Source organism: Bufo bufo, chromosome 8, assembly GCF_905171765.1.
Source record: "Bufo bufo chromosome 8, aBufBuf1.1, whole genome shotgun sequence".
Taxonomy (NCBI): domain Eukaryota; kingdom Metazoa; phylum Chordata; class Amphibia; order Anura; family Bufonidae; genus Bufo; species Bufo bufo.
This window is the reverse complement of record NC_053396.1, coordinates 16570882-16594934: the sequence shown is the minus strand read 5'-3', so window position 1 is coordinate 16594934 and position 24053 is coordinate 16570882. Positions and strand designations below refer to the sequence as shown.

At 48.1% G+C, this 24053-nt stretch overlaps 1 protein-coding gene across 2 annotated transcripts; it reads left to right on the top strand.

Moving 5' to 3' along the window:
- The first annotated feature begins 1249 nt into the window (after nt 1-1249).
- On the top strand, nt 1250-23889 carry CIZ1 (CDKN1A interacting zinc finger protein 1). Of its 2 annotated transcripts, XM_040404804.1 has the most exons (16): nt 1250-1367; nt 4770-4923; nt 4998-5125; nt 8402-8565; nt 9423-9570; nt 10881-10947; nt 12032-12072; nt 14839-14900; nt 14985-15155; nt 15245-15378; nt 15961-16048; nt 17646-17759; nt 18080-18241; nt 19958-20030; nt 20349-20470; nt 21955-23889. In XM_040404804.1, exons 2-16 carry the CDS (start codon nt 4778-4780, stop codon nt 22327-22329), a joined length of 1995 nt encoding a protein of 664 aa, XP_040260738.1. In that variant the 5' UTR covers nt 1250-1367; nt 4770-4777; the 3' UTR covers nt 22330-23889. The 2 variants fall into 2 exon arrangements, with proteins under 2 accessions (XP_040260738.1, XP_040260739.1); XM_040404805.1 differs by lacking the exon at nt 20349-20470 and having other exon boundaries at nt 21955-22152.
- Nucleotides 23890-24053: the final 164 nt, after the last annotated feature.

Below are 24053 nucleotides of genomic sequence, written 5' to 3'. Positions count from 1 at the left end.
GCAGTGTCCATATATACAGGGCAGGAGAGGTGGTACTGGGCAGTGTCCATATATACAGGTCAGGAGAGGTGGTACTGGGCAGTGTCCATATATACAGGGCCGGAGTGGTGGTACTGGGCAGTGTCCATATATACAGGGCAGGAGTGGTGGTACTGTGCAGTGTCCATATATACAGGGCAGGGGAGGTGGTTCTGGGCAGTGTCCATATATACAGGGCAGGAGAGGTGGTACTGTGCAGTGTCCATATATACAGGGCAGGGGAGGTGGTACTGGGCAGTGTCCATATATACAGGGCAGGAGAGGTGGTACTAGGCAGTGTCCATATATACAGGGCAGGGGAGGTGGTACTAGGCAGTGTCCATATATACAGGGCAGGAGAGGTGGTACTGGGCAGTGTCCATATATACAGGGCAGGAGAGGTGGTACTGGGCAGTGTCCATATATACAGGGCAGGAGAGGTGGTACTGGGCAGTGTCCATATATACAGGGCAGGAGTGGTGGTACTGGGCAGTGTCCATATATACAGGGCAGGAGAGGTGGTACTGGGCAGTGTCCATATATACAGGGCAGGAGAGGTGGTACTGGGCAGTGTCCATATATACAGGGCAGGAGTGGTGGTACTGGGCAGTGTCCATATATACAGGGCAGGAGAGGTGGTACTGGGCAGTGTCCATATATACAGGGCAGGAGAGGTGGTACTGGGCAGTGTCCATATATACAGGGCAGGAGAGGTGGTACTGGGCAGTGTCCATATATACAGGGCAGGAGAGGTGGTACTGGGCAGTGTCCATATATACAGGGCAGGAGTGGTGGTACTGGGCAGTGTCCATATATACAGGGCAGGGGAGGTGGTACTGGGCAGTGTCCATATATACAGGGAGGTGGTACTGGGCAGTGTCCATATATACAGGGCAGGGGAGGTGGTACTGGGCAGTATCCATATATACAGGGCAGGAGAGCTGGTACTGGGTATCACGCTACTCTCCCAGGCTTTTCTCCTGTGCCCCCTGGCCTCTCCTGACATGAGGAATAGATATGGCCATGTGACATGTGTGCGGCTCCTGCAGACACGTGTGTCTAGGGACCGTTATACATTGCGGTTTTGTCGCAGATTTTGTACAATAATCCCTATAGAAGTGCAGAGCTGCGCCCCCTGCAGTCCCTGTAAGGTCCTGATGCTGAGGCTGCTGCACGCATGTGACCTCCGGGCCAGCAGAGGGCGCGCTCCGCACAGGTGACGGCTTTTCCCCATTGTCTGTGCTGTGGTGCAGGAGAGGAGGAGGCCTGGAGGCGGCTGCGGGGAGGACCTAGCTGTCCGGAGGAAGGTGTGCACGGCCCGGTAGGTAGTCAACCCTCTGCCTGAGTTGGTAAGACGGAGGCTGCTCGGTGTGGCCGTGTCCTACACGGAGGACGTGGTAGAGAGAGGAGGGGGCTGGGCCGTACAATAACATGTGCAGCTGGTATTATGTGGGTGGAGAGGGGCACATCCGTGTGGGGCACTTTCACACTAGCGGTTTTCTTTTCCGGTATTGAGTTCCGTCCTAGGGGCTCTATACCGGAAAATAACTGATCAGTTTTATCCCCTATGCATTCTGAATGGAGAGCAATCCGTTCAGGAAGCATCAGGATGTCTTCAGTTCAGGCACTGTACGCATGCTGCAGTATTTTCTCCGTCAAAAATTCCGGAACACTTGACGGAATGCCGGATCCGTCATTATTTTACATTGAAATGCATTAATGCCGGATCCGGCCCTAAGTGTTCCGGAAAAAGGGATCCGGTTTTGTGGTTTGCGCATGCGCAGAACTTTAAAAATGTGAAAAAGATAAATACCGGATCCGTTTTTCTGGATGACAACCGGAGAGACGGATCCGGTATTGCAATGCATTTGTGAGACGCATCCGGATCCGTCTACAAATGGTATCCGTTTGCATACAGATTGCCGGATTCAGCAGGCAGTTGCGGCGACGCTAGTGTGAAAGTAGCCTTAGGGTACTTTCACACTTGCGTCAAAGTTTTCCGGTATTGAGTTCCGTCCTAGGGGCTCAGTACCGGAAAAAAAACTGATCAGTTTAATTCTAATGCATTCTGAATGGATAGCAATCCATTCAGGATTAGTGATGGCCAGTTCGCCGTGTTTGCCCGCGAACATATGCGGGCTGCCATCTTAACTCACAAGTCCGGCGAGGCACAGGTAAGCCCTTACCTGTGCCGCGAGCCTGTCTGAAAGCAAATGCGGTCACCGGGAGCAGGCAGTTCCGAGAACAGCACGATGAAGGCCCCCGGCGGCTGTTCTCAGAACTGCCTGCTCCCGCTGACCGCATTTGTTTTCAGACCGGCTCGCGGCACAGGTAAGGGCTTACCTGTGCCTCGCCGGACTTGTGAGTTAAGATGGCAGCCCGCATGTGTTCGCGGGCGAACTGGCCATCACTGTTCAGGATGTCTTTAGTTCAGTCACTGTACGGTTTTTGGACGGAGAAAATACCGCATCCTGCTGCATTTTTCTCTCCGGCCAAAAATCCTGAACACTTTTTTTTCTATTGTAATGTATTAGTGCCAGATCCGGCATTAAAATTGCCGCATTGACAGATCCGGTCTGCGCATGTACAGACCTTTAAGAATGTAAAAAAAAAAAAATACTGGATCCGTTTTTTCCGGATGACACCGGAGAGACAGATCCAGTATTGCAATACATTTGTATGACGGATCCGCATCTACAAATAGTTTCAGTTTGCATACAGATTCTTGGAATCTAGCAACGCAAGTGTGAAAGTACCCTCACATGATATGGTGTGTGGTGGCATGTTACCTAAGGCGGGGCATTGTGTTGACAAATACATCCACCTATCATCATGTAACATGTATGTGCCTGACTCAGTGCCCATCTCATGTAACATGTATGTACATCCACCTATCATCATGTAACATGCATGTGCCCCACTCAGTGCCCATCTCATGTAACATGTATGTACATCCACCTATCATCATGTAACATGCATGTGCCCCACTCAGTGCCCATCTCATGTAACATGTATGTACATCCACCTATCATCATGTCACATGTATGTGCCCCTCTCAGTGCCCATCTCATGTAACATGTATGTACATCCACCTATCATCATGTAACATGTATGTGCCCATCTCATGTAACATGTATGTACATCCACCTATCATCATGTCACATGTATGTGCCCCTCTCAGTGCCCATATCATGTAACATGTATGTACATCCACCTATCATCATGTAACATGTATGTGCACATCTAATGTAACATGTATGTATATCCACCTATCATCATGTAACATGTATGTGCCACACTCAGTGCTCATCTCATGTAACATGTATGTGCATCCACCTATCATCATGTCACATGTATGTGCCCCTCTTAGTGCCCATATCATGTAACATGTATGCACATCCACCTATCATCATGTAACATGTATGTGCCCATCTCATGTAACATGTATGTATATCCACCTATCATCATGTAACATGTATGTGCCACACTCAGTGCTCATCTCATGTGACATGTCTGTACATTCACCCTCTTATCATGTATGTGCTACGCTTAATGTCCATTTTATGTAACATGTCACTACATGTTAACATTTATGTACCAGGCTTAGTGCCCATGTCACGTCACCACAACCACACCTCATCATGTGTCATGCCCAGTGCCTAATTCACTTAACATACCACCGTGTCTATGTCTCTTTATAAAATGTTACATGAGGTGGGTGTCGTGTGGCACATATGGTACTTGATAAGAAACAGGTGTGGTGGCATGTTACATGAGCACAAGGGTGGCACATGCATACATCCACCCCCCACTCGGTGCCCATCTCATGTAACATGTCATCAGATCCACCTCCCGTTTTCTATTGCTACATGAAATGAGAATTTAGGGTGGCACACATAATTTAAATGAGGAGAGTTGACTCTAGTGCCATGGTACATGTGATTTATGTGTGTATTACCTATCATGTGACCTGTACTTGCTACACTCAGTGACCTGTATTATGTCACCAGATACACATGTCATCTACTATGTGCCATCTTCAATGCCCACATTGTGGTGGTTCTGAGGACAGGTTATAAGTGAAGGGCATTGAGCGTGGCACCAACATGTTACATGAGATGAGGCATTGAGGTAGCAATACATTGGCACACCTCTCGTCATGTAACATATATGTGCTGCACCCAGTGCCCATCTCATGTAACATGTCACCAGATCCACCTTTCATTAAAAAATGCTACATGCGATGGACATGGAGGCGTGCCCATGTCATGTAGCATTACATAATTAACGGCTGGTGGCCTTTTCATTCCTAACATGTATGTGAGAGTCACCATCAGAGTCCACTTCTGGGTAACATGTCATCCCATGCAGTTTTCATCATGCAGTATATGTTTGCCAGCCTCTATGCCCCATCTCATGTAATATGTCACCTTACCTGCACCGTAACTTGTCAACACATCATGCTCTCATCATCTGCCACCCTCAATATCCTATGTCAAAAGATTTTAGCATACCCCTAACATGTATGTGACGCCTGTGAGCACCTAGGGTGGCATAGGCATGTTAGGTTATATGTAGGGGGTAGAAGACTGGCAGCCGATGACTGGTGTGTAATATAAGCTAGACATACATGCGGTCAGGATCAATCGGACCCCCACCCATCATGTCTGAGTGATATGCTATCACCTGATTGGTGGGGGTCCGACCTCTTTGTTGGCGTGAAGGCTGAGATGACGTCTGTGTTTTCCTAGGTGCTAAGATGTTTAACCAGCAGCAGCAGCAGCAGTTCCACCAGCTCATCCAGCTCCAGCATCTCCTGCAGCAGCAGCAGCACACCGTGCAGCAGCCTGCCCACCATCCGCAGACAGCGCAGCACGCGCTCCCTGCCCAGCATGCAGCACCCAGGTAAGAATAGCCCGCTACCCGTCACCTGTTTGTGTCATTTACTGCTGCTCCGCACTAATACAGTCTCTCTACAGGCAAATGCCAAACCCGGTGCAGCATCAGCAACCGCAGCAGATGCTGAACCTGCGAGCTGCCAATCCTGCCAGGCTGCTTAATACCCACCCCATGTTACAGCGGGCACTACTGATGCAGCAAATGCAGGGTAAGTCCAGTGTGGAAGACCTGTTTTCCTATATTTTTCATGTTTAGCTTGTCAGATATGTGCAGGGAAATTATGTCCGTCTCTCATCCTTGTTCTCGCCTCTCTCTGCCGCCCCCTCTTGTTCTCGCCTCTCTCTGCTGCCCCCTCTTGTTCTCGCTTTTCTCTGCCGCCCCCTCTTGTTCTCGCCTCTCTCTGCCGCCCCCTCTTGTTCTCGCCTCTCTCTGCCGCCCCCTCTTGTTCTCGCCTCTCTCTGCCGCCCCCTCTTGTTCTCGCCTCTCTCTGCCGCCCCCTCTTGTTCTCGCCTCTCTCTCCCCCCCCCTCTTGTTCTCGCCTCTCTCTGCCGCCCCCTCTTGTTCTCGCCTCTCTCTGCCGCCCCCTCTTGTTCTCGCCTCTCTCTGCCGCCCCCTCTTGTTCTCGCCTCTCTCTGCCGCCCCCTCTTGTTCTCGCCTCTCTCTGCCGCCCCCCCACTCTTGTTCTCGCCTCTCTCTGCCGCCCCCCCACTCTTGTTCTCGCCTCTCTCTGCCGCCCCCTCTTGTTCTCACCTCTCTCTGCCGCCGCCCCCACTCTTGTTCTCGCCTCTCTTTGCCGCCGCCCCCACTCTTGTTCTCGCCTCTCTCTGCCGCCGCCCCCACTCTTGTTCTCGCCTCTCTGCCGCCGCCCCCACTCTTGTTCTCGCCTCTCTGCCGTCGCCCCCACTCTTGTTCTCGCCTCTCTCTGCCGCCGCCCCCACTCTTGTTCTCGCCTCTCTCTGCCGCCGCCCCCACTCTTGTTCTCGCCTCTCTCTGCCGCCGCCCCCACTCTTGTTCTCGTCTCTCTCTGCCGCCGCCCCCACTCTTGTTCTCGTCTCTCTCTGCCGCCGCCCCCACTCTTGTTCTCGTCTCTCTCTGCCGCCGCCCCCACTCTTGTTCTCGCCTCTCTCTGCCGCCGCCCCCACTCTTGTTCTCGCCCCTCTCTGCCGCCGCCCCCACTCTTGTTCTCGCCCCTCTCTGCCGCCGCCCCCACTCTTGTTCTCGCCCCTCTCTGCCGCCGCCCCCACTCTTGTTCTCGCCCCTCTCTGCCGCCGCCCCCACTCTTGTTCTCGCCCCTCTCTGCCGCCGCCCCCACTCTTGTTCTCGCCCCTCTCTGCCGCCGCCCCCACTCTTGTTCTCGCCCCTCTCTGCCGCCGCCCCCACTCTTGTTCTCGCCCCTCTCTGCCGCCGCCCCCACTCTTGTTCTCGCCCCTCTCTGCCGCCGCCCCCACTCTTGTTCTCGCCCCTCTCTGCCGCCGCCCCCACTCTTGTTCTCGCCCCTCTCTGCATCCGCCCCCACTCTTGTTCTCGCCCCTCTCTGCATCCGCCCCCACTCTTGTTCTCGCCCCTCTCTGCACCCGCCCCCACTCTTGTTCTCGCCCCTCTCTGCACCCGCCCCCACTCTTGTTCTCGCCCCTCTCTGCACCCGCCCCCACTCTTGTTCTCGCCCCTCTCTGCACCCGCCCCCACTCTTGTTCTCGCCCCTCTCTGCACCCGCCCCCACTCTTGTTCTCGCCCCTCTCTGCACCCGCCCCCACTCTTGTTCTCGCCTCTCTCTGCCGCCGCCCCCACTCTTGTTCTCGCCCCTCTCTGCCGCCGCCCCCACTCTTGTTCTCGCCCCTCTCTGCCGCCGCCCCCACTCTTGTTCTCGCCTCTCTCTGCCTCCGCCCCCACTCTTGTTCTCGCCTCTCTCTGCCTCCGCCCCCACTCTTGTTCTCGCCCCTCTATGCCGCCGCCCCCACTCTTGTTCTCGCCTCTCTGCCGCCGCCCCCACTCTTGTTCTCGCCTCTCTCTGCCTCCGCCCCCACTCTTGTTCTCGCCCCTCTCTGCCGCCGCCTCCACTCTTGTTCTCGCCCCTCTCTGCCGCCGCCCCCACTCATGTTCTCGCCCCTCTCTGCCGCCGCCCCACTCTTGTTTTCGCCCCTCTGCCTCCGCCCCCACTCTTGTTTTCCCCCCTCTCTGCCGCCGCCCACACTCTTGTTCTCGCCCCTCTCTGCCGCCCCCCTAATGGGCACAGTCCCATCATGAACTTTATCCTCTGATAGCCCACCATCACGGAGTTTGTGCCCCCCCCCCCTCATCATTTTCAGTCTGATTGTGGTTATGCTTTCCCCCTGTGTGTTCAGTTTATTCAGATTTATGACACTGACCTACATACGAGGCCTGGAGCACACAAGTAGAAAACTTATTCAAGAAAATGTATCACCTAGCTAGATTTAATTTTTGCTAATTAAAACCAGATAGTGATACGTATTCTTATTGTATAATCTGTTTTTATTACCTGATTATGGGGGCGGCCTTCTTGTCGGGTATATAATTTACAGCAGACACATAGGAATATGTAGTCTGGAGATGACTCATTGACTTTGATGAGAAAGAGTTGTGGGCATGCTCTATAACCTGTACATAGCTCGTTGTACAGGCAGGGGGAGTAGATAAGATGTCCATCACCTATTGTCAATGTGGATCCTGTGTTATCTACTGTGTATATGTGTTGCCCATCATTTCAATCTTGTCTATGATGATAATGAGATGACTGCTGAGAAGTGATCTGTACAGATAGGGGATAAGCATCCTTTAATGAGGCTCAGCGGTCAGAGGGGGAAACTATTTTTTTTTCAACATGGATGTTGACCTGAAAATTCTGAATTATTTGAAAATGTTTGATTTTTTTTTTTAATCAGATACATTTTTATTATCGTTTTTTTGACTTTAACAAGCATCAATAAACCATTGTGTACAAATGATGGGCATATACAATATCAATCATGTACATCATATGCAATACACATCATATGGCTACAAAAGACATGTCATATATCTATGCATAGAATCAAATGAAATATGCAATTTTACCATTAACCCGCAACCTCCCAACAACAGTAACCCTACAATCCCACCCCCCACCCATACCCTTCGAGAGCAGGACATAATCATGGTGGTTTCTCTTAAGCTCCAAATTCCTGGAGCGCCGGCACCGCACTAATGACTCCTACATTAATAATCAGCATCAAATCTCAGTTATCTATATATTCATACATTATTATTATGCAACTCATGCACCATACCCTGTTTACATACAGAACAGTCTCCATCGATTATCAGCATATATCCATCCCATACAGAAAATGTTTGATTTTAAAAAGTTGAGATAAGCAATAGTTACGGTAATTTCCGTTTACATTAGTTTATAGAAGGGACAATCAGACGGGTTTACGGTTGTACTCTGCTGTGCAATTTTTTTTAACTTTTTTGTTTTGTTTTGCAGGCAATCTCCGTGGTCTCAACATGGTGGGGCCGCCGATGCCTCCGTTCTTTACTGCAGCTGCGAGACATTCCATCCTGGGTATCCCTCCCATGGGAGTGACGGTGAAGGCTCCAAGCATGGGATTCCCACCCATCCCTTTTCAGCAGTCCCGTGTGTATCACAAGGTAAGAGCAGTCCGATTTCTGCTCCTGCATAGACCTGAGTTATTATGTGACGTTCAGGTCCATGATGATTTGGAACAAAAACCTTAAACGCTGTTAGCCCAGGTAAGTCACAAAACCATTTCTTTGTGAAGAGTCGACTACCTTTTATCATGATGTTTTTACATCCCGCATGTATAGACATACATGGCAAAATTCTAGCTTGATGCAGTCACCACTAGGGGGAGCTTATGACATTAAAGAGAACCCGTCACCAAAAAATATAATGCAATCTGCAGGCGGCATGTTACAGAACCAGAGGAGCTGAGCAGATTGATATATATTTTTGTGGGAAAAGATTCAGTAAAACCAGGATTTTATACATTTATATCTTTGCTTTTTTAACTTCCTGTGAATACCTATCGGTTCAGGAGGGAGGGGTTATCAGTGATTGATAGCATTGTGTGTGACAGGTCCTCTTTAAAGGGGTTTTCTGAGATATATATATTTTTTTTACTGCTGACCTATCCTCTTATACAATGTTAAAGGGGTTGATATTTCTAGCCTAGATGCCGGAAGTACACCGGTCCATCCATTGTGTAATGGACGGAGCTGGTAAAGGCAGCGCCACCCCCATTGAAGTGATAAATGGGGGCAGTGGACAGAGCTGGTGCAGGAATCAACTGATCAGCCCGGTGGCAGATCCCCGCCGATCTGATATTAATGGCCTATTCTGAGGACAGGTCATCAGTACCAAAATCCTGGAGAACCCCTTTAAATTTACAGTTTTTACTTTCTTATTTGAGACTGAGGGATTTGCACATACTAAACCCTCTCCGGTTAGTCTGTCATATAAAAGATGCATACGTTTCTGATTGTAGGATCACTACAAAAGTCATGATGCCAAGAAGGGTGGTGATCCGAGTTCATTTGTGCCAGGCAAAGACCCCAATGGCACACACACGGCGAGAGGAAATTCAGAACTTCCCCCAACTGCGTCCGAAGCCGATGAAAACCTTGCCTCGGAAGGTAAATGACTAGACCCATGACTTACACCTGCAGGATTAAAGGGCTTTTCAGAGACTTTTTAACTGGTGACATGTCATCAGCATCTGATCAGTGGTGGTCCGACACCCGGGACCCCTGCCAATCGGCTCTTGGCCTTCTCACAGCTTTCCCTAGGCCAGTGACATCACGTTGATCGATCACATGGCCTAGGCCCAGCTCCAGGGCTGGTACCAAGCACAGCCACCATATAATGTATGGGAACGGTGTTTGGTGAGCTGCGAGAAGGCTGCTTCTCAAACAGCTGATCGGTGGGGGTCCCGGGTGTCGGACCCCCACCGAACAGATACTGATGAACTATCCAGAGGATAGGTCATCAGTTAAAGTGTTGGAAAACCCCTTTAAAAATCTTGTAGAACTCTGCACTGATCATCACAGCAGTTTACTATTAAGTATCTCATAGTTGTGTTTTTTGTTGTTTTTTTTAAACTTTTTTTTTATCTACCGTATGTATTGCATGTAGAGCGAGTTGTATTAACCCATTTTAGTCCCTTGGCATATTTTTTTTATTTTGTCTTTGTCTTAACTTAAAGGCGAGAGTAACACCCAAAATGCGTAAGTTAAGATGGATGAGTCGTCTATAAGCCATTATGATGGTGTCCAGAACACTGTACTTGACTCCACTCACAGGGGTATTCTTGTCTTATAATTGGTGGCATATGACTAGGATATGCCAGTACTTTATGATCAATGGGTGTTCAACCTCATGGATTCCCACTGATCCTGAGAATGAAGGGGTGTATCGCTGATTCAGAGCAGCGACCGCTACTGTACATGGGAACTACAGCACAACACCATTTAAGTACATGGGGTTGGCTGCAGCTCCCTGCACAGCCACTGTCCGGGGCGCCGTTGATCATGGAAAGACTGTTAATGGACTGTGAATAAGCGCTTCATTTTCAGGATTGTGGGGGCCCCAGAGTTCAGATCCCCAGCGATCCAGAGAAAGGAGGAGTGTAGCCCTGATTGAGCACAGCGACCACTACTGTACATGGGAACTACAGCGCAACACCATTCAAGTGGCTGCAGCTCCCAGTGAATGGACTGTATTTAAGTGCTTCATTCTCAGGGTCGTGGAGGTCCCAGAGGTCAGATCCCCACTAATCATTAAGCGATGGCATTTCCTCGCCATAAGGCGATGCGGTGTTACTGGTCTTCTAAGCTGAGAAGCCATAACTTTGTACTTTATTTCCTTTCCTGCTGTCTTTAGTGGTGGCTAATTTTCTCCCATTGGCTCTTGTACCCTGTCTGCTTTCACAAACTTGTCATTGCAGACGCCGAAAATCTAACTGAATGCAGCATTACCGACCCCCTTGAACCTTCAGCCAAGAGAGCAAGGAGGTAACTAAAGATGCTTACAAAGCTGCACTAACACCCCTCCCTTCTCTATCATCGCCCCATGCTCTTCTGTGAACCGGCTACAGTTTCTGTCCTGTGCATGCATGTGTGCTCTGTACCCTGGTCTCTATAGCGGGGTCGTATACGTTAGATATGCTGTCTCACCCCATCAACATCGCCTATGGATGGCATGTTTATTGTCCTAGGGAGATTTGGATAAGCTACTGGTACGGCTCATCAAAAGGACATGTCAAAGAGATTGTACAGGGTGAGAAAAACATGGCTGCTGTCTTCCAAAAACAGCATTCCACCAGTCCACAGATTGGATGAGGCATGGCGGCTGAGCCTCATTCACATCATTAGAGCTTGAGGTGCATTTTCTTGGACAACTCTTTTGAAAAGGAATTGTACAACATTAGAAAAACATGGCTGCTTTCTGGTATTGCACCTCAGCCCCATTCCAAGTGAATAGATTGGAACTGTAATACCACACGCATCCTGTGGACAGGAGTGGTGCTGTTTTGTTGGTTTATTTTTTTTGGACGGGAGCAGCCATCTTGATCCATTTTTGGACAGTTACTTTAACATTAAACATGCCAGTCCTTTTTGGGGGTCAGTCGGACTGCCCCCAGGATCTGCTGACCGTCATCTAATATGTATGACCGGCTTAACCCCCTCTTGTGTTTTAATCCACAACTAAAATCACATTCATAATAAGCTTTAGCTCTGTCTGTCTCATACAGCCGTGCACGTTGTCTGTATCGGATTTAGGTCCCTTTCAGATGAAATTGATGCAAATCCATACTGCGACCCACATCCGCTTCCAGCCGTACAACTTTTCTTCTAGTAGAATTTAAAGCATGTGGAAACCTGAGTCCTAGTGGAGCCGTAGGCGTCTCGTGTGTCCTGTGGTGTCTCTGCATGGCACCGTATTACAGGTGTATGAAACCGAAGACATATGGGGGCACAACCCATGACAATCTCTCTTTCACATATAGCTGTGGGACTCTGCTTTTATACAATGCACGGTTGTCCTTCTGTCTCCGCTGTGATGTGACTGATCAGTGTGCGTCTGTTCTCTTCACAGCTCGGGGACTGGTACAGATGTGGCCGGCTTCACTGCAGAAGGTAACTGTAGGCATTTCACGTGATCCCACATCATGATGGTCTGTCTGTCTGTACAGCTGACTCCTAACCCTAGTCTGTAGGACAGACTCCTCTTCGCTTTAGGGTATCTGTATGATGCCCCAGCCACCTGATTTTGCTACATTTCTTGCACTAATTCAATGTTATTAGGGCATCTGGACCTGGTGTTCAGGTAAGGAGGTTGTGCAACGATATCGCCTAATCCTGTATTCCCAGGATAGGGGATAAGCATCTGATTGGTAGGGGTCCAACCGCTGGGACCTCATTACTCATGAGACTAGGGGTCCTGAAATCCTGTATGAATGGCGCTGCAGATCAAGCATGCACGCTGCTGATCCATTCATTTTCTGTTGGACTGCCTGAGATTGATATGTACTGTACACGGCTATCTCAGGCAGTCCCATAGTCCATTCTGCCTCACCTGCTCCTCCATTCATACAGGTGCTCAGGGCCCCCGTTCCTGTGGTGAATGTGTTCCGTATCAGATGCTTATCCCCTATCCTACAGATATCTTGGCACAACCCCTTTAAACGGAACCTGTCATCAACTTTATGCTGACCGCACTGACGACAGCATAAAATAGTGACAGAAATGCTGATGTCAGCGGTGTGTCACTCATGAGCTAAAAGTAAGTGGTTGCCGAGAACTAGCATCATAATCATTGCAGCCCAGGCCTTGAAAAGAGTCAAATCTACCCGAGAAGAGTCCTGGTTATTCCTAATCTCCTGCTCTCCCTCCCACCTGCTGATGATTGGCAGTTCTCTCCTAGAGAGAAAGGGAGAAAACTAGGTAGAAGCCGGTCAGTCATCAGCAGGAGAGCAGGAATTCATGGATAACCAGGACTCTTCTCAGGAGGCCAGGACTCTTTTCTAGGCCCAGTCTGCAATGATTATGATGTAGGTTCTCGGCAACCACTTACTTTTAACTTATAAATGACAGACCGCTGAAATGAACTCACCTGTCTCTACTTTATTCTGCTGTCAGTGTGGGTAGCATAAAGTTGATGACAGGTTCCCTTTAAGTTAATTTCATATGCAAGTCTGCGTTCAACACTTTAGATAGCACGTGGCCAATCACTCCTTTGGCTAATAGCTGCCCCCCCCCCTCCCCTTCCATACCCATGGGCAGTTATTATTATTATTATTATTATTATTATTAAAGCGCCATTTCTTCCATGGCATTGTACATATGAAAAGGGTTATACATACATAATGCTGACAATAAGCATGAACAAGATGAGTTACCAAATGGTATAGAAGGAGAGAGGGCACTGTCCGCGAGGGCTTACAATCTTCAAGGTTGGCATGTGTTCTCAATAGGGAGAGAGGAATAAGCCACTGCCCCATAATTCTGGTGGTCGCTTATCTCCCTTTAAAACAAAAGGATTGGACATGTTGAAATTCAAAATGCCCAACTCTTCTATACCTCAACATCGACCAACATTCTTATGTCCATGGGGACCTCCCGGGAGATAAGCTAACACCAGAAGTGTCTGGCAGGTTCAGCCAAGCTATACATGTATGTGTATGAGGGAGATGTAAGGGAGTCAGGAGACATAGCTGGCAGCCAAACAATCATTCAGCTGACAGCTAAAGGGGTTCTGCTGGATTTTGATACTGATGTTTTAAGGATGAGTGAACTTTGTGTTTCAAGTTTGGCGTACAAGGTTCAGGTTATCTAAGAATTCCGTTATGGATTCCGCTACCACGGACCATAACTTATGCTCCGTGGTAGCGGATTCCATAACGGAATTCTTAGATAACCCGAACCCTGTACGACGAACTTGAAACACAAAGTTCGCTCAACACTACAGATGATATATCCTCAGGATAGGTCATCAATATCAAATTGGTGGGGTCTGACTCGTACAACCTTCTCTCACCAACTGCTGATTAGCTGTACGAAGAGACTGTGGCACTAATCGAACACTAAGGCTTCTTCCTAGGCCAGTGACATCACGTTTATTGGTCACTTGGCCAAGGGCAGCTCAGTCCCATTTAAGTGAATGCGACTGAGCTGCAATACCAAGCACTGCCACTATACAATGTGCGGCGCTGTGCTTGGTGAGCTGTGAGGAGGCTGTGGCGCTCACCAGAGCTCCGGTGAACACCGCTGTTTCCTCCAACAGTTAATTGGCCTATCCTGAGGATAGGCCATTGATATGAAAATCCCAGAGAACAACTTTAAAGGGGTTATCCAATTTCAAGTAACACCCCCCTCCCCCAACGTGTCGGGCCCCTCACCGGTAATATACTTACCCCGCTCCTTGTTCCCACACGGCTGCTGCTTCTCCCTGCACACGGATGAAAACTGGTACGAGCCTCCCTTGCATCATGGGTGACGCTAGGGAGGCTCGTCCCCTCCTGCCATTGACTGCTCCCCCCCTACACCGGATGTTTTCATCCGTGTGCAGGGAGAAGCGGCGGGGTAAGTATATTACCGGTGAGGGGCCCAGCACATGTGGGGGGGTGTTCTTGAAATTGGATAACCCCTTTAAGGCAATTACGGGAAATGAGGCCAGGCTTTTGTACGCAGTGTATGCAGTCTCATGAATACAGAGCTAGAAGCAGTTCTCATTGACTTCTCTCTTGCTCAGATTTAAAGAACAGCCATTTACTGAATGACACACCTATTCCATAGGATCCCACATATGAGGCAATTGGGGAGTTCCCCATAGCGGAGTATATAGAACAATTCTGAGAAGCTTTTGTCTTGCATGGGCTCCATTTATTTTTTTATTTTTTGCAGGGTCAGCAGCAGATGCAGAAGATGTTGCTGAGGAACGCAGCGTGGAGTCACAGTCTCCAGAGGTTGGTGCAGAGATACAATTATAGAGGTTCACGTTTACCTCTGCAGTGTCCCATGATGATAAGTTGCGCTTTCCTCCGTGCTAGGGTATAAGTGGTGGACGTGCATTAAAAGTCACTATCCAGGTTCGCAGAGAGAGTCGCACCACAGCCCTGCAGCCGGCATGTGCCGAAAAGAGCCGAGCATCTGGCAGCTCGACAACCGGCGGCGCCAGGTTCTGCTGCTATATCTGCAAAACCAGCTACCACAGCCTGCAGGTACCCCCAGACACCGATAATGTACAAGGTTACGGTAACTAGCATTTCGCTCATCGCTAACCTTCTTAAATGTCAATCCTTATTTTCAGAATTTCCAGTCTCATCTAGTGACTGCTCGGCATCACCAAAAGATCCAGGAAATCCAGCATGTCAGTAATGCCTGCCTGGTCACTCTTCTTCCCACTGCGAAAGATAGTCAGGGTGTCATGGGAGGCAGAGATGGGTAAGTGACGCAGGATTGTTATGCCAGTGTAATGTAGGAGATAGAACAAGAATATCCTATAACAGCCGGATAAATGCAGGGGTCTCACAATCTACCTGGTGAGGGTGGCTGCAGCATCCAGGTGGAGGATGAATGGAAAGTTGCTTGTGCTTTCTCTATTCATAGCTATGGGAAATAGAGAAAAAGCAGAGAACATGTGTAGCCACTCTTCCATTCATTCTCCACCTGCATACAGCGGCCTCCTAACCAGGTGGGACCTGCATCTCAGACGTTCATGGTATATTGGAAATGCCCTTTTAAAGGGTCCATATGCTCTGTTAGGGCAAAAGGATGTCCTATATGAGCGGAAAGCCACCACAGCTCATTTAAATGGGTTTCCATATAATACCACATCTCTCCTTGCAGCTCTCCCCAGTGATAACTTCTGATCACTGGCAGTTTCCGCCGCAGGTCCCGCGTCATCAGGTCTTAATTTACTGAATCTGCCCTGCCGTCTGAACACATATCTACATATCATGTACTCTGACTGCCTTATTGTGAACCTTGGAAATGTGAAATATTATTTTCTTTTGTTTTTTCCAGTAAGAAGAAGCAGATGAGGTGGTGCAACGTCTGCCAGGTTCACTTCAACTGTGATCTCATCAGACATCGCCGGACTCAGGAACACAAGGTATCTGTTTAGTTTCAGGTGATAGGATTATGTCTGATTCCAAAAAGGGTCTTTTTTTCTTTTCTAGAAACAGCACCACTCTTGCCCATGAATTGTGTCTGTTATTGTCACTTAGCCCAGTTGACTGGCACACCTATTTATGTAACGCCATTTTGAGTTTTTTAGGTTTCTTTCTTTATTTTTCATAAAAAAACGTACTGGACAGACAACCTTCTGGTGTAAGTTGTATCCAGCCATACTTTACACCAGTGGCAACAACCACAGGGGAAGTCTAGTATTAAGCCACGGCCATTTAAAAAGGTTGTACAGGATTAGGATTCATTCAGACAACCGTATGAATGGGTCCGCACCCGTTCATTTCAGTGGGGCTGCAAAAGATGCCGACAGAACACTGTGTGCTGTTTGAATCCGTAGTTCTGTTCCGTGACCCTTCAAGAAAGATAGAGCAAGTCCTATTCTTGTCCCCAATTACGGACAAGAATAGTCATTTCGATCATAGTGCCAGACATTTGCGGCCATCTGAATGAGCCCTTAGAAAAACATAGCTGCTTTCTTCCAAAAACAGTCCCACACCTGTCCACAGGTTGTGTGTGGTATTGCAGCTCATCCACATTCACTTCAGTGGAGTTGAGCATCATTACCAGACACAACCCATGGACAAGTGTGGTTCTGTTTGTGGGGGAAAAAGCAGCCGTCTATTTCTAATTCACGGATCTCTACAAATGTAATACATGGACGGGCCGGTTCCACCACAGTGATAGAGAGTGTTACTTAGCTGCCCTGCACTCTGGCTCATAGAGGGGGGGGGGTTCATATGACATCCATATGCCCTAATAGGCCATATCCTAAGGCTACTTTCACACTGGCGTTTTGGTTTCCATTTGTGTGATCCGTTCAGGGCTCTCACAAGCGGTCCAAAACGGATCAGTTTTGCCCTAATGCATTCTGAATGGAAAAGGATCCGCTCAGAATGCATCAGTTTGCCTCCGTTCCATCTCCATTCCGCTTTGGAGGCGGACACCAAAAGGTGTCCGTCTGACGAAACTAAGCCAAACGGATCCGTTCTGACACACAGTGCAAGTCAATGGGACAGATCCATTTTCTATGACACAATCTGGCACAATAGAAAAAGGATCCGTCCTCCATTGACTTTCAATGGTGTTCAAGACAGATCCGTCTTGGCTATGTTAAAGATGATACAAAAGGATCCGTTCTGAACGGATGCAGACGATTGTATTATCTGAACGGATCCGCACCTAACGCGAGTATGAAAGTAGCCTAAAAGAGGTGTTTGTAGTGTGAGACCCTTTAATGCTTCGCTTATGTCCGACATAAAACAACTATAGCAGCTTTTGTACTGCCACCATAGGGTGTGTGATGGTGAGCAAGGTGGTAATGACACTTGGTTGAACCCCTTGGCAGATTGACCATCTTCATTGCACATTAACAAGAGAATTCAGCCACGCAATCATGGTTTGCCAGTTAGCCAGGAGGGTCTCCTCATTAGCATGTAGCACTCATACTGTGTATTGATATAGTAATCAATATATAGTACAGTAATGATATAGTACAGTAAAGAGGCTTTCTCTGCTTTCAGATGGCTAAACGCTCCTTAAGACCATTCTGCACAGTCTGCAGCCGCCACTTCAAGACTCCTCGCAAGTTTGTGGAGCACATGAAATCTCCTGAGCACAAGCAGAAATCCCAAGAGGTAAAAGGGGGAAAGGGAAGGCAATGCAAAGGGTGTTGGGTGCCAATTCCTTCAGTACATACAGATTTGTATACCCACCAGGAGGTTTTCTCTCTCCTGCTTCTAGTATTCATCATGCATAACGCATGCCAAGCATTCTGGGAGAAAACATGTCCTGTTACCTCTTGGCCTACAAGCTGTCAATCTGAAAGGCTGTATTTATGTGGAGTGCGTAGCCTCCTAGACTACTGAATGCACTTCTTACATAGTCATACATGGATTTTACTACATTAAAGGAATATACATGTCTCCTAATCCCTGACTCTTATCATCTTCTAAAGGTCAAGCTACGTGAGAAAGAAACATGGAGTCCAGAGGAGTCAGAGGACATGATCACAGTGGACGCCGTGGGCTGTTTTGAGGACGAGGAGGATGATGATGACGATGACGAGGAAGAGGGCATCAGTGCTGATGACATTTCTGAAGACGTAGAATGTCACCCGGTAAAAAAAAAAATGCAAAAACTTTATAGAAAGTCTTGTGAATTTAAATTACCCTAAATTTTTTTTCAATTGGAGTTTTTTTTTAACTTTATCTGCAGTACAATCAATGGCCCTTGTCTCCCCACCATGTATATCACACAACATTTCAGAAACACTTTATCTGTTACCGATAGACAGAAGGTATCTTTATATTTGGGTGCCTATGTCAAGATGCCAGGACATCCTTTTTACAGTCCCTAATGTTAATTCTTCACTATAGATCACTGGTTTGCAGCTGTTTGAGAACTACAGCCTCCAGCATGCCTTGAAAGCCTTCAACTGTCATGGTATGCTTGGAGTTGTATCTTTACACCTGAAGAGCCACAGGTTTCAGACCACTGCTGTAGATATGTATACTATCCTCAATACTAGAGCCTTAAAGGGGTTGTCCACGATTTTCCTATAGGGTAGACTATCACTACCTGATCAGCGGGAGTCTAAAACACTGAACCCTTGCTGATAGCTGTTCTGGAATAGCCATTCACTTCAGTGGAGGCAGTGGTGCGGACAGAGCTATGTCATTCCAGAGCCACTGCAGAACAGCTAATCGGCGGGATTGTGAGGTGTCAGACCACCGCCAATCAGGTATTGATGGCCTGTCCTAAGGATAGGCCATCAATGGTGAACTCCAGGACAACCCATTTAAAGGGATATTCCAGTTAGAGAAAATTATCACCTATCAACAGGATAAGGGGATAACTATTAGATCGGTGGGGGACATTTATTGAACATGTTAAGTGTATACCCAGGGGAAGCTAAACCATATACATAATTTATTTTTATTTTTTATTTTTTTTAGGTTGATTTAAGCTACTATATGACTTTATAGCGGCATATGTCTGGGAATATGCCCACTGTATATTCTGACCTATATACCATATGTGAACATAGTCTAAAGCAGGCATGCTCAACCTGCGGCCCTCCAGCTGTTGCAAAACTACAACTCCCAGCATGCCCGAACAGCTTACAGCTATCAGCCTACAGCAGGGCATTTTGGGAGTTGTAGTTTTACAACAGCTGGAGGGCCGCAGGTTGAGCATGCCTGGTCTAATGCCTGTATTAGACAGGCAGATCAGCAAGCAATTGTTGGGAAGGAATTGTTTGCTCCCAGCAGTTGCTTGCTAGCTAGCGGAGCCGATTGTTGCCATTGCATGAGCGATCTCTTCCGCAGCCTGGGGAGGAGCGATCGCTATACCATCGCTCGTCCCCATGCTGTCTAATAGTTTGCCAGTGACAGATCGCTATTAGACAGCACAATCCGCCTACAAGCATGCTTAAAAATCTGAATTACCCGATGAACCGCAATTGGCGGCAGTATTACATTGCAAGATGATTGCTAGCGATTATCGTCCAGTGTAATACAGCCTTTAGCCCCTGGTTCATTTTCCTTGTAAAGATAATTGACTGGGCAACACCTTCTCGTATAGAAGCCCCCCTGCTGATCTGCTGTTATCGCTCCGCCGTCTGCTCCAGGACTTGGGCTGTGTGCAGTCACTTATTTTAAAGAGGGAATGAAATATTACATCAGGCCCATTCGAATGATTTGGTGAATTTGCTAAAGCTCAGGCCGGATGTTAGGTAGATGGATCTTTTCGTGGTCTTGCTTCTCACCACTGTTTGCATCGTTATTAACCGTTTTGTAGTCAAGCACCTAGTTGAGCTAGCTGTTTTTTGCAGGCTAAGGTAGAGGACAATATTGCTGACCTCCAAGAAGAAGAGGAGGAAGAATACAATGCAGATACGGCCTATGGTGAGTACTTGCCTGTATCTGACGTATACCCGAGTCCCAGGGTTGGAGGGTCAGATTGAGCTCTATCCAGGGAAGCGCTGCATTATCAACATGGCTTCTATCCCTATGCTTTCAGACAACCTCCTCCTACTGTTTCCTGCTGGACCTGTCCTCTACCACTTTGGCCGTAGGAATCGGCTCTTAGTCTTGTGCATTATCTGTTGTCTGTGAAACATCCATCCATCCCGCCATCTCCCTGCTCATGTTCTCTGCTCTGTTCTTTATTTTGTGTTTCCCCCTTTTGATATCCATTCTGTGATTTGCCCTCCCGTTTCACAGGCCTGGATTATATGGTCCCCGTCGCGGGTTATCTCTGCAGGCTGTGTCACAAATTCTATCCTAGTGACTCTGCTGCTCGGCTCACACACTGCAAGTCCCTGGTGCATTTTCAGAACGTCCAGGTTAGACCCTTCTCCTGTTGCATGGCCTGGCTTCTGTTTTGTTTGATACGCCCGCTCTCTGTTTCTGCCGTCACATCAGCACCCTATCAGGTGTCCTTAGCTGTTGTTCTAGATCACTGTGTGTCGTATGTCATCACATGGCTTTTCTGATCATCTTTCCTCTTGCTCGTTTCCCTCCCACTTTACAGAGCTCAGCATCAGCTTCAGGAATTAATAGTTTTTGTGCATAGCAACCAGTCAGAGCAAAAAGTTTCCTGCCTGTCACGTAGGATCAGCTGTAAGATGGCTTGAAACTAAATTGAGGTCCTTTAGTTAATCAACTGTTAATTTAATTATTATTATATTTTTTTTAATTTTTTTTATGAGGTATAGGATTAAATGGGGTTCTTCAGGATTTTTATGATGAATGCTTATCCTCCATCAATATCAGATCGGTGGGGTTCTGACTCCTTGCACACCTGCCGATCAGCGATTCGGATTAGTTCTACTGCCGAATAGCTGATCAGCAGGGGGTGCAGAGTATTAGACCCCCACAATCTGATATTGATAGCCTATCCTGAAGGTGTAAAAATCCTGTAAAGCTCCTTTTTAAAGATTGATGACCTCTCCTCATGATAGGTCATCAATATCTGTTTGGTGGGAGTCTGCATCACGGGACCCCTGCTGATTAGCTGTTTGAAGGGGCAGCAGTGCTCAAACAAGCGCTGCAGCTGCCACATAGTATACCAGGCATGGCACCGTACATTGGATAGCGGCTGTGCTTGGCATAGCAGCTCAGTCGCATTCGCCTGAAAGAGTTTGTGCTTCAGAACGGCCATGTGACCAGTAACAGGAAAGGCCACGGCTGTGAGTCGGACCTCTACTCCGCAATTGTAAGTGGCTCCAGTTCTTGGAAATCCTCTTTGAGGCTGAAGCAAATCTGTGTTGAATCCGCACGGAAACTTACGCTGATTTTAAATCCACAGCGCGCCCATTTATGCTGCAGATTTCCACCTTTGCAAAGCATAGGGTGAAAAACGATGGCATTTATGCGTGCTAGATACCCATAGGCGAATGTTTTGGCATTGCCACCCCTTGACAAAGTCCTAAACTGTTCTGGCACTGTCTAGGCAGAGCGGATGGTTAGGGAGGCTAGTAAGTCTAGACACGGCGGAATATTGATCCGTGCTGATTCTGCAGCAAAATCCATATTTGGATTTTCGCTAAGAATTCACAATGGATGTCACCCCTACTTGCAACCTAAAGAACATGATGTGGATAGGAAGGTGGTGTTTTCAAAACCCCAACCATATGTATTTTCGGGTGGAATTCCCACTGCAAATGCACCATGTCTGAACTGACCCTAAATCTGTGCACTGCCTATCTGTAATTAATAGGGGTATTATTCCAGGTCTGATCTTGGCCTCCACCTACTCACCGCTTATTAATTCATCCCTAATTCAATGCACCCCCCCCCCCCCCCCCCTCCTTTTTTTTTTTTTTAGCGATCCAAACTGGAGAAAAAGAGCCACGTGCAAGCCGAACTGCCTGCCCAGGAGGATGAAAACAGCAGTCCAGGGAAGGCGGCCATTGCCGAGCAGGCAGATGGAGGCTTGGGTGACATTAAAGCAGCAAATCCTGCAAACGTGCATGACGCGAGCGGAGGGGTCGCTAACAAGTGCGCCGATCTGGAAGAGACTGTTGCAGTCTTTGATTCGGTCATCGGTACCAGCGAGGAAGACTCCAGCTGCTTGCTGGATCCAGAAATGTTGCTCACCCAAATGGAAGACGAAGGCGAACAAATCGGTTTGGAGAAAAAGGCCTGTAGCGAGGAAAGCTCTTCAACCCACAGGCAGCCCTCGCTGCGCAAAGTCCGATAATCCAGGAAACTCTGCGTCGTGTTCACACGGGGAGGGCACTTCCTACTAGTTAGAACTGGGAGGCTCCAGATCCTGGGAGATACAACCGTCTAGGACGGTGTGACCCAATCTTTACCTTTTTATATTTGATGATAGAATGCACTGGATTGTACTTTTCCACTACCACTTTGGTAAAAAAAAAAAGAAGTCATATTTGATGTATTTTTTCCAGCCTCACATCCCATTTCTCCCAGTCAGAGGCCGGACTGGTGCCGACACAGATCAAAGAGAAGGAAGCCTTGCTTGCCGGTTCCTGTCCCTTCGATTTTGCTGTGGCATTCACAGTTTATGCTCCAGTGTTTGAGTCTATTAGTGTGTACAAAGTAGGATATTGCAAGAGTGTCTTAAATTTAGGCTTTGGCAGTGCCCTAGAGAAGCTTCCATCAAGGTAGGACCATGCTTGCTTGTGTCAGCAGTGCTGTTTAGCGTAGCGATGCGCTGTAGATTTACAACCGGTTTTATATGTTGCCTGTAGGAAGAAATGCAACAATTTGCATCTGAGTAAAGTGTAAGTCATGCTTAAAGGGGTTGTCCAAGATTGTGATGGCCTATCCTCAGGATAGATAGGTCAATATATGATCGTTTAGGATCTGACCCCCCACCGATCAGCTGTTTGAAGAGGCTGCGATTCTTTGTCTCTTGTAAGTATATTAAGCACAGCGCTGTATATTGTATAGTGGCTGTGCTTGGTATTGCAGGCCGGGCCCATTCACTTGAATGAGACTGAGCTGTGCTGAGGTCATGTGACCAATGGACCTGGACTAGGAAGAGGCCCCTTCCAAACAGCTGATCAGTTAGTGTACTGGAAGTCAGACCCCCATCGATCAGATATCCTAGCCTGAGGATAGGCCATAAACCAATAAAATTTAAGACAACCCCTTTAATCCTTTCTTGCAGATTGACATAACTATGCGTCCACCTTGCTGCGAATGGATGTACAGTTGCGTCCAGTGGATAGCATAGACGTAGAAACGTCATAAGGTTAGTTGGTTAGATAGAGGGATGTGGCTCCTACTGCAACCCCATCAGTACCCCTCAGCTGCAGGATGCCGATGGGATGCCCTGGTAGACAGGAGCCTAATAAAATAAGGGATCAATCAAGGCGCACCAGGTCTTGTGTGAAGGTGCATTCCCACCTGGTTGTGATCTGCACAGGATTGGGGCCCTCGGGCCTGTCCTGGCCATTGATTGGCTGTCAGTTTAGGCGGAGATGCTGTTATTTTTCCATTTCAACCCTGGGAAAAAGTCAAAATACAGCTCGCCCCACAAAAAAAAACAGGTTATGCAACTTTCATGATAGTCTTTAATAGGCTTGTTCCCGAAAGGGTTAATATTTTCGTTTCACGTTCTTTTACAAGTACAATGAGTGATCAAGTAAGCAGCATAGAGGGTTTGTGCCCTTTTGCCACCATTTTTGTGTGACTTAAAGGGGTTGTCTGATATTGATCACTTAGGCCTCATTCACACGGCCGTGTTCCGCGGCCGAGAGCGGTCCGTGGTAACACGGCCTGGATTCCTGTTGAGAGCAGGAGCGCATGGCGTCATTGGTTGCTATGACGCCGTGCGCTTCATGCCACCGCTGCACTACAGTAATACACTATATGAGTGTTTTACTGTAGTGCAGCGGCGGCATGAAGCGCACGGCGTCATAGCAACCAATGACGCCATGCGCTCCTGCTCTCAAC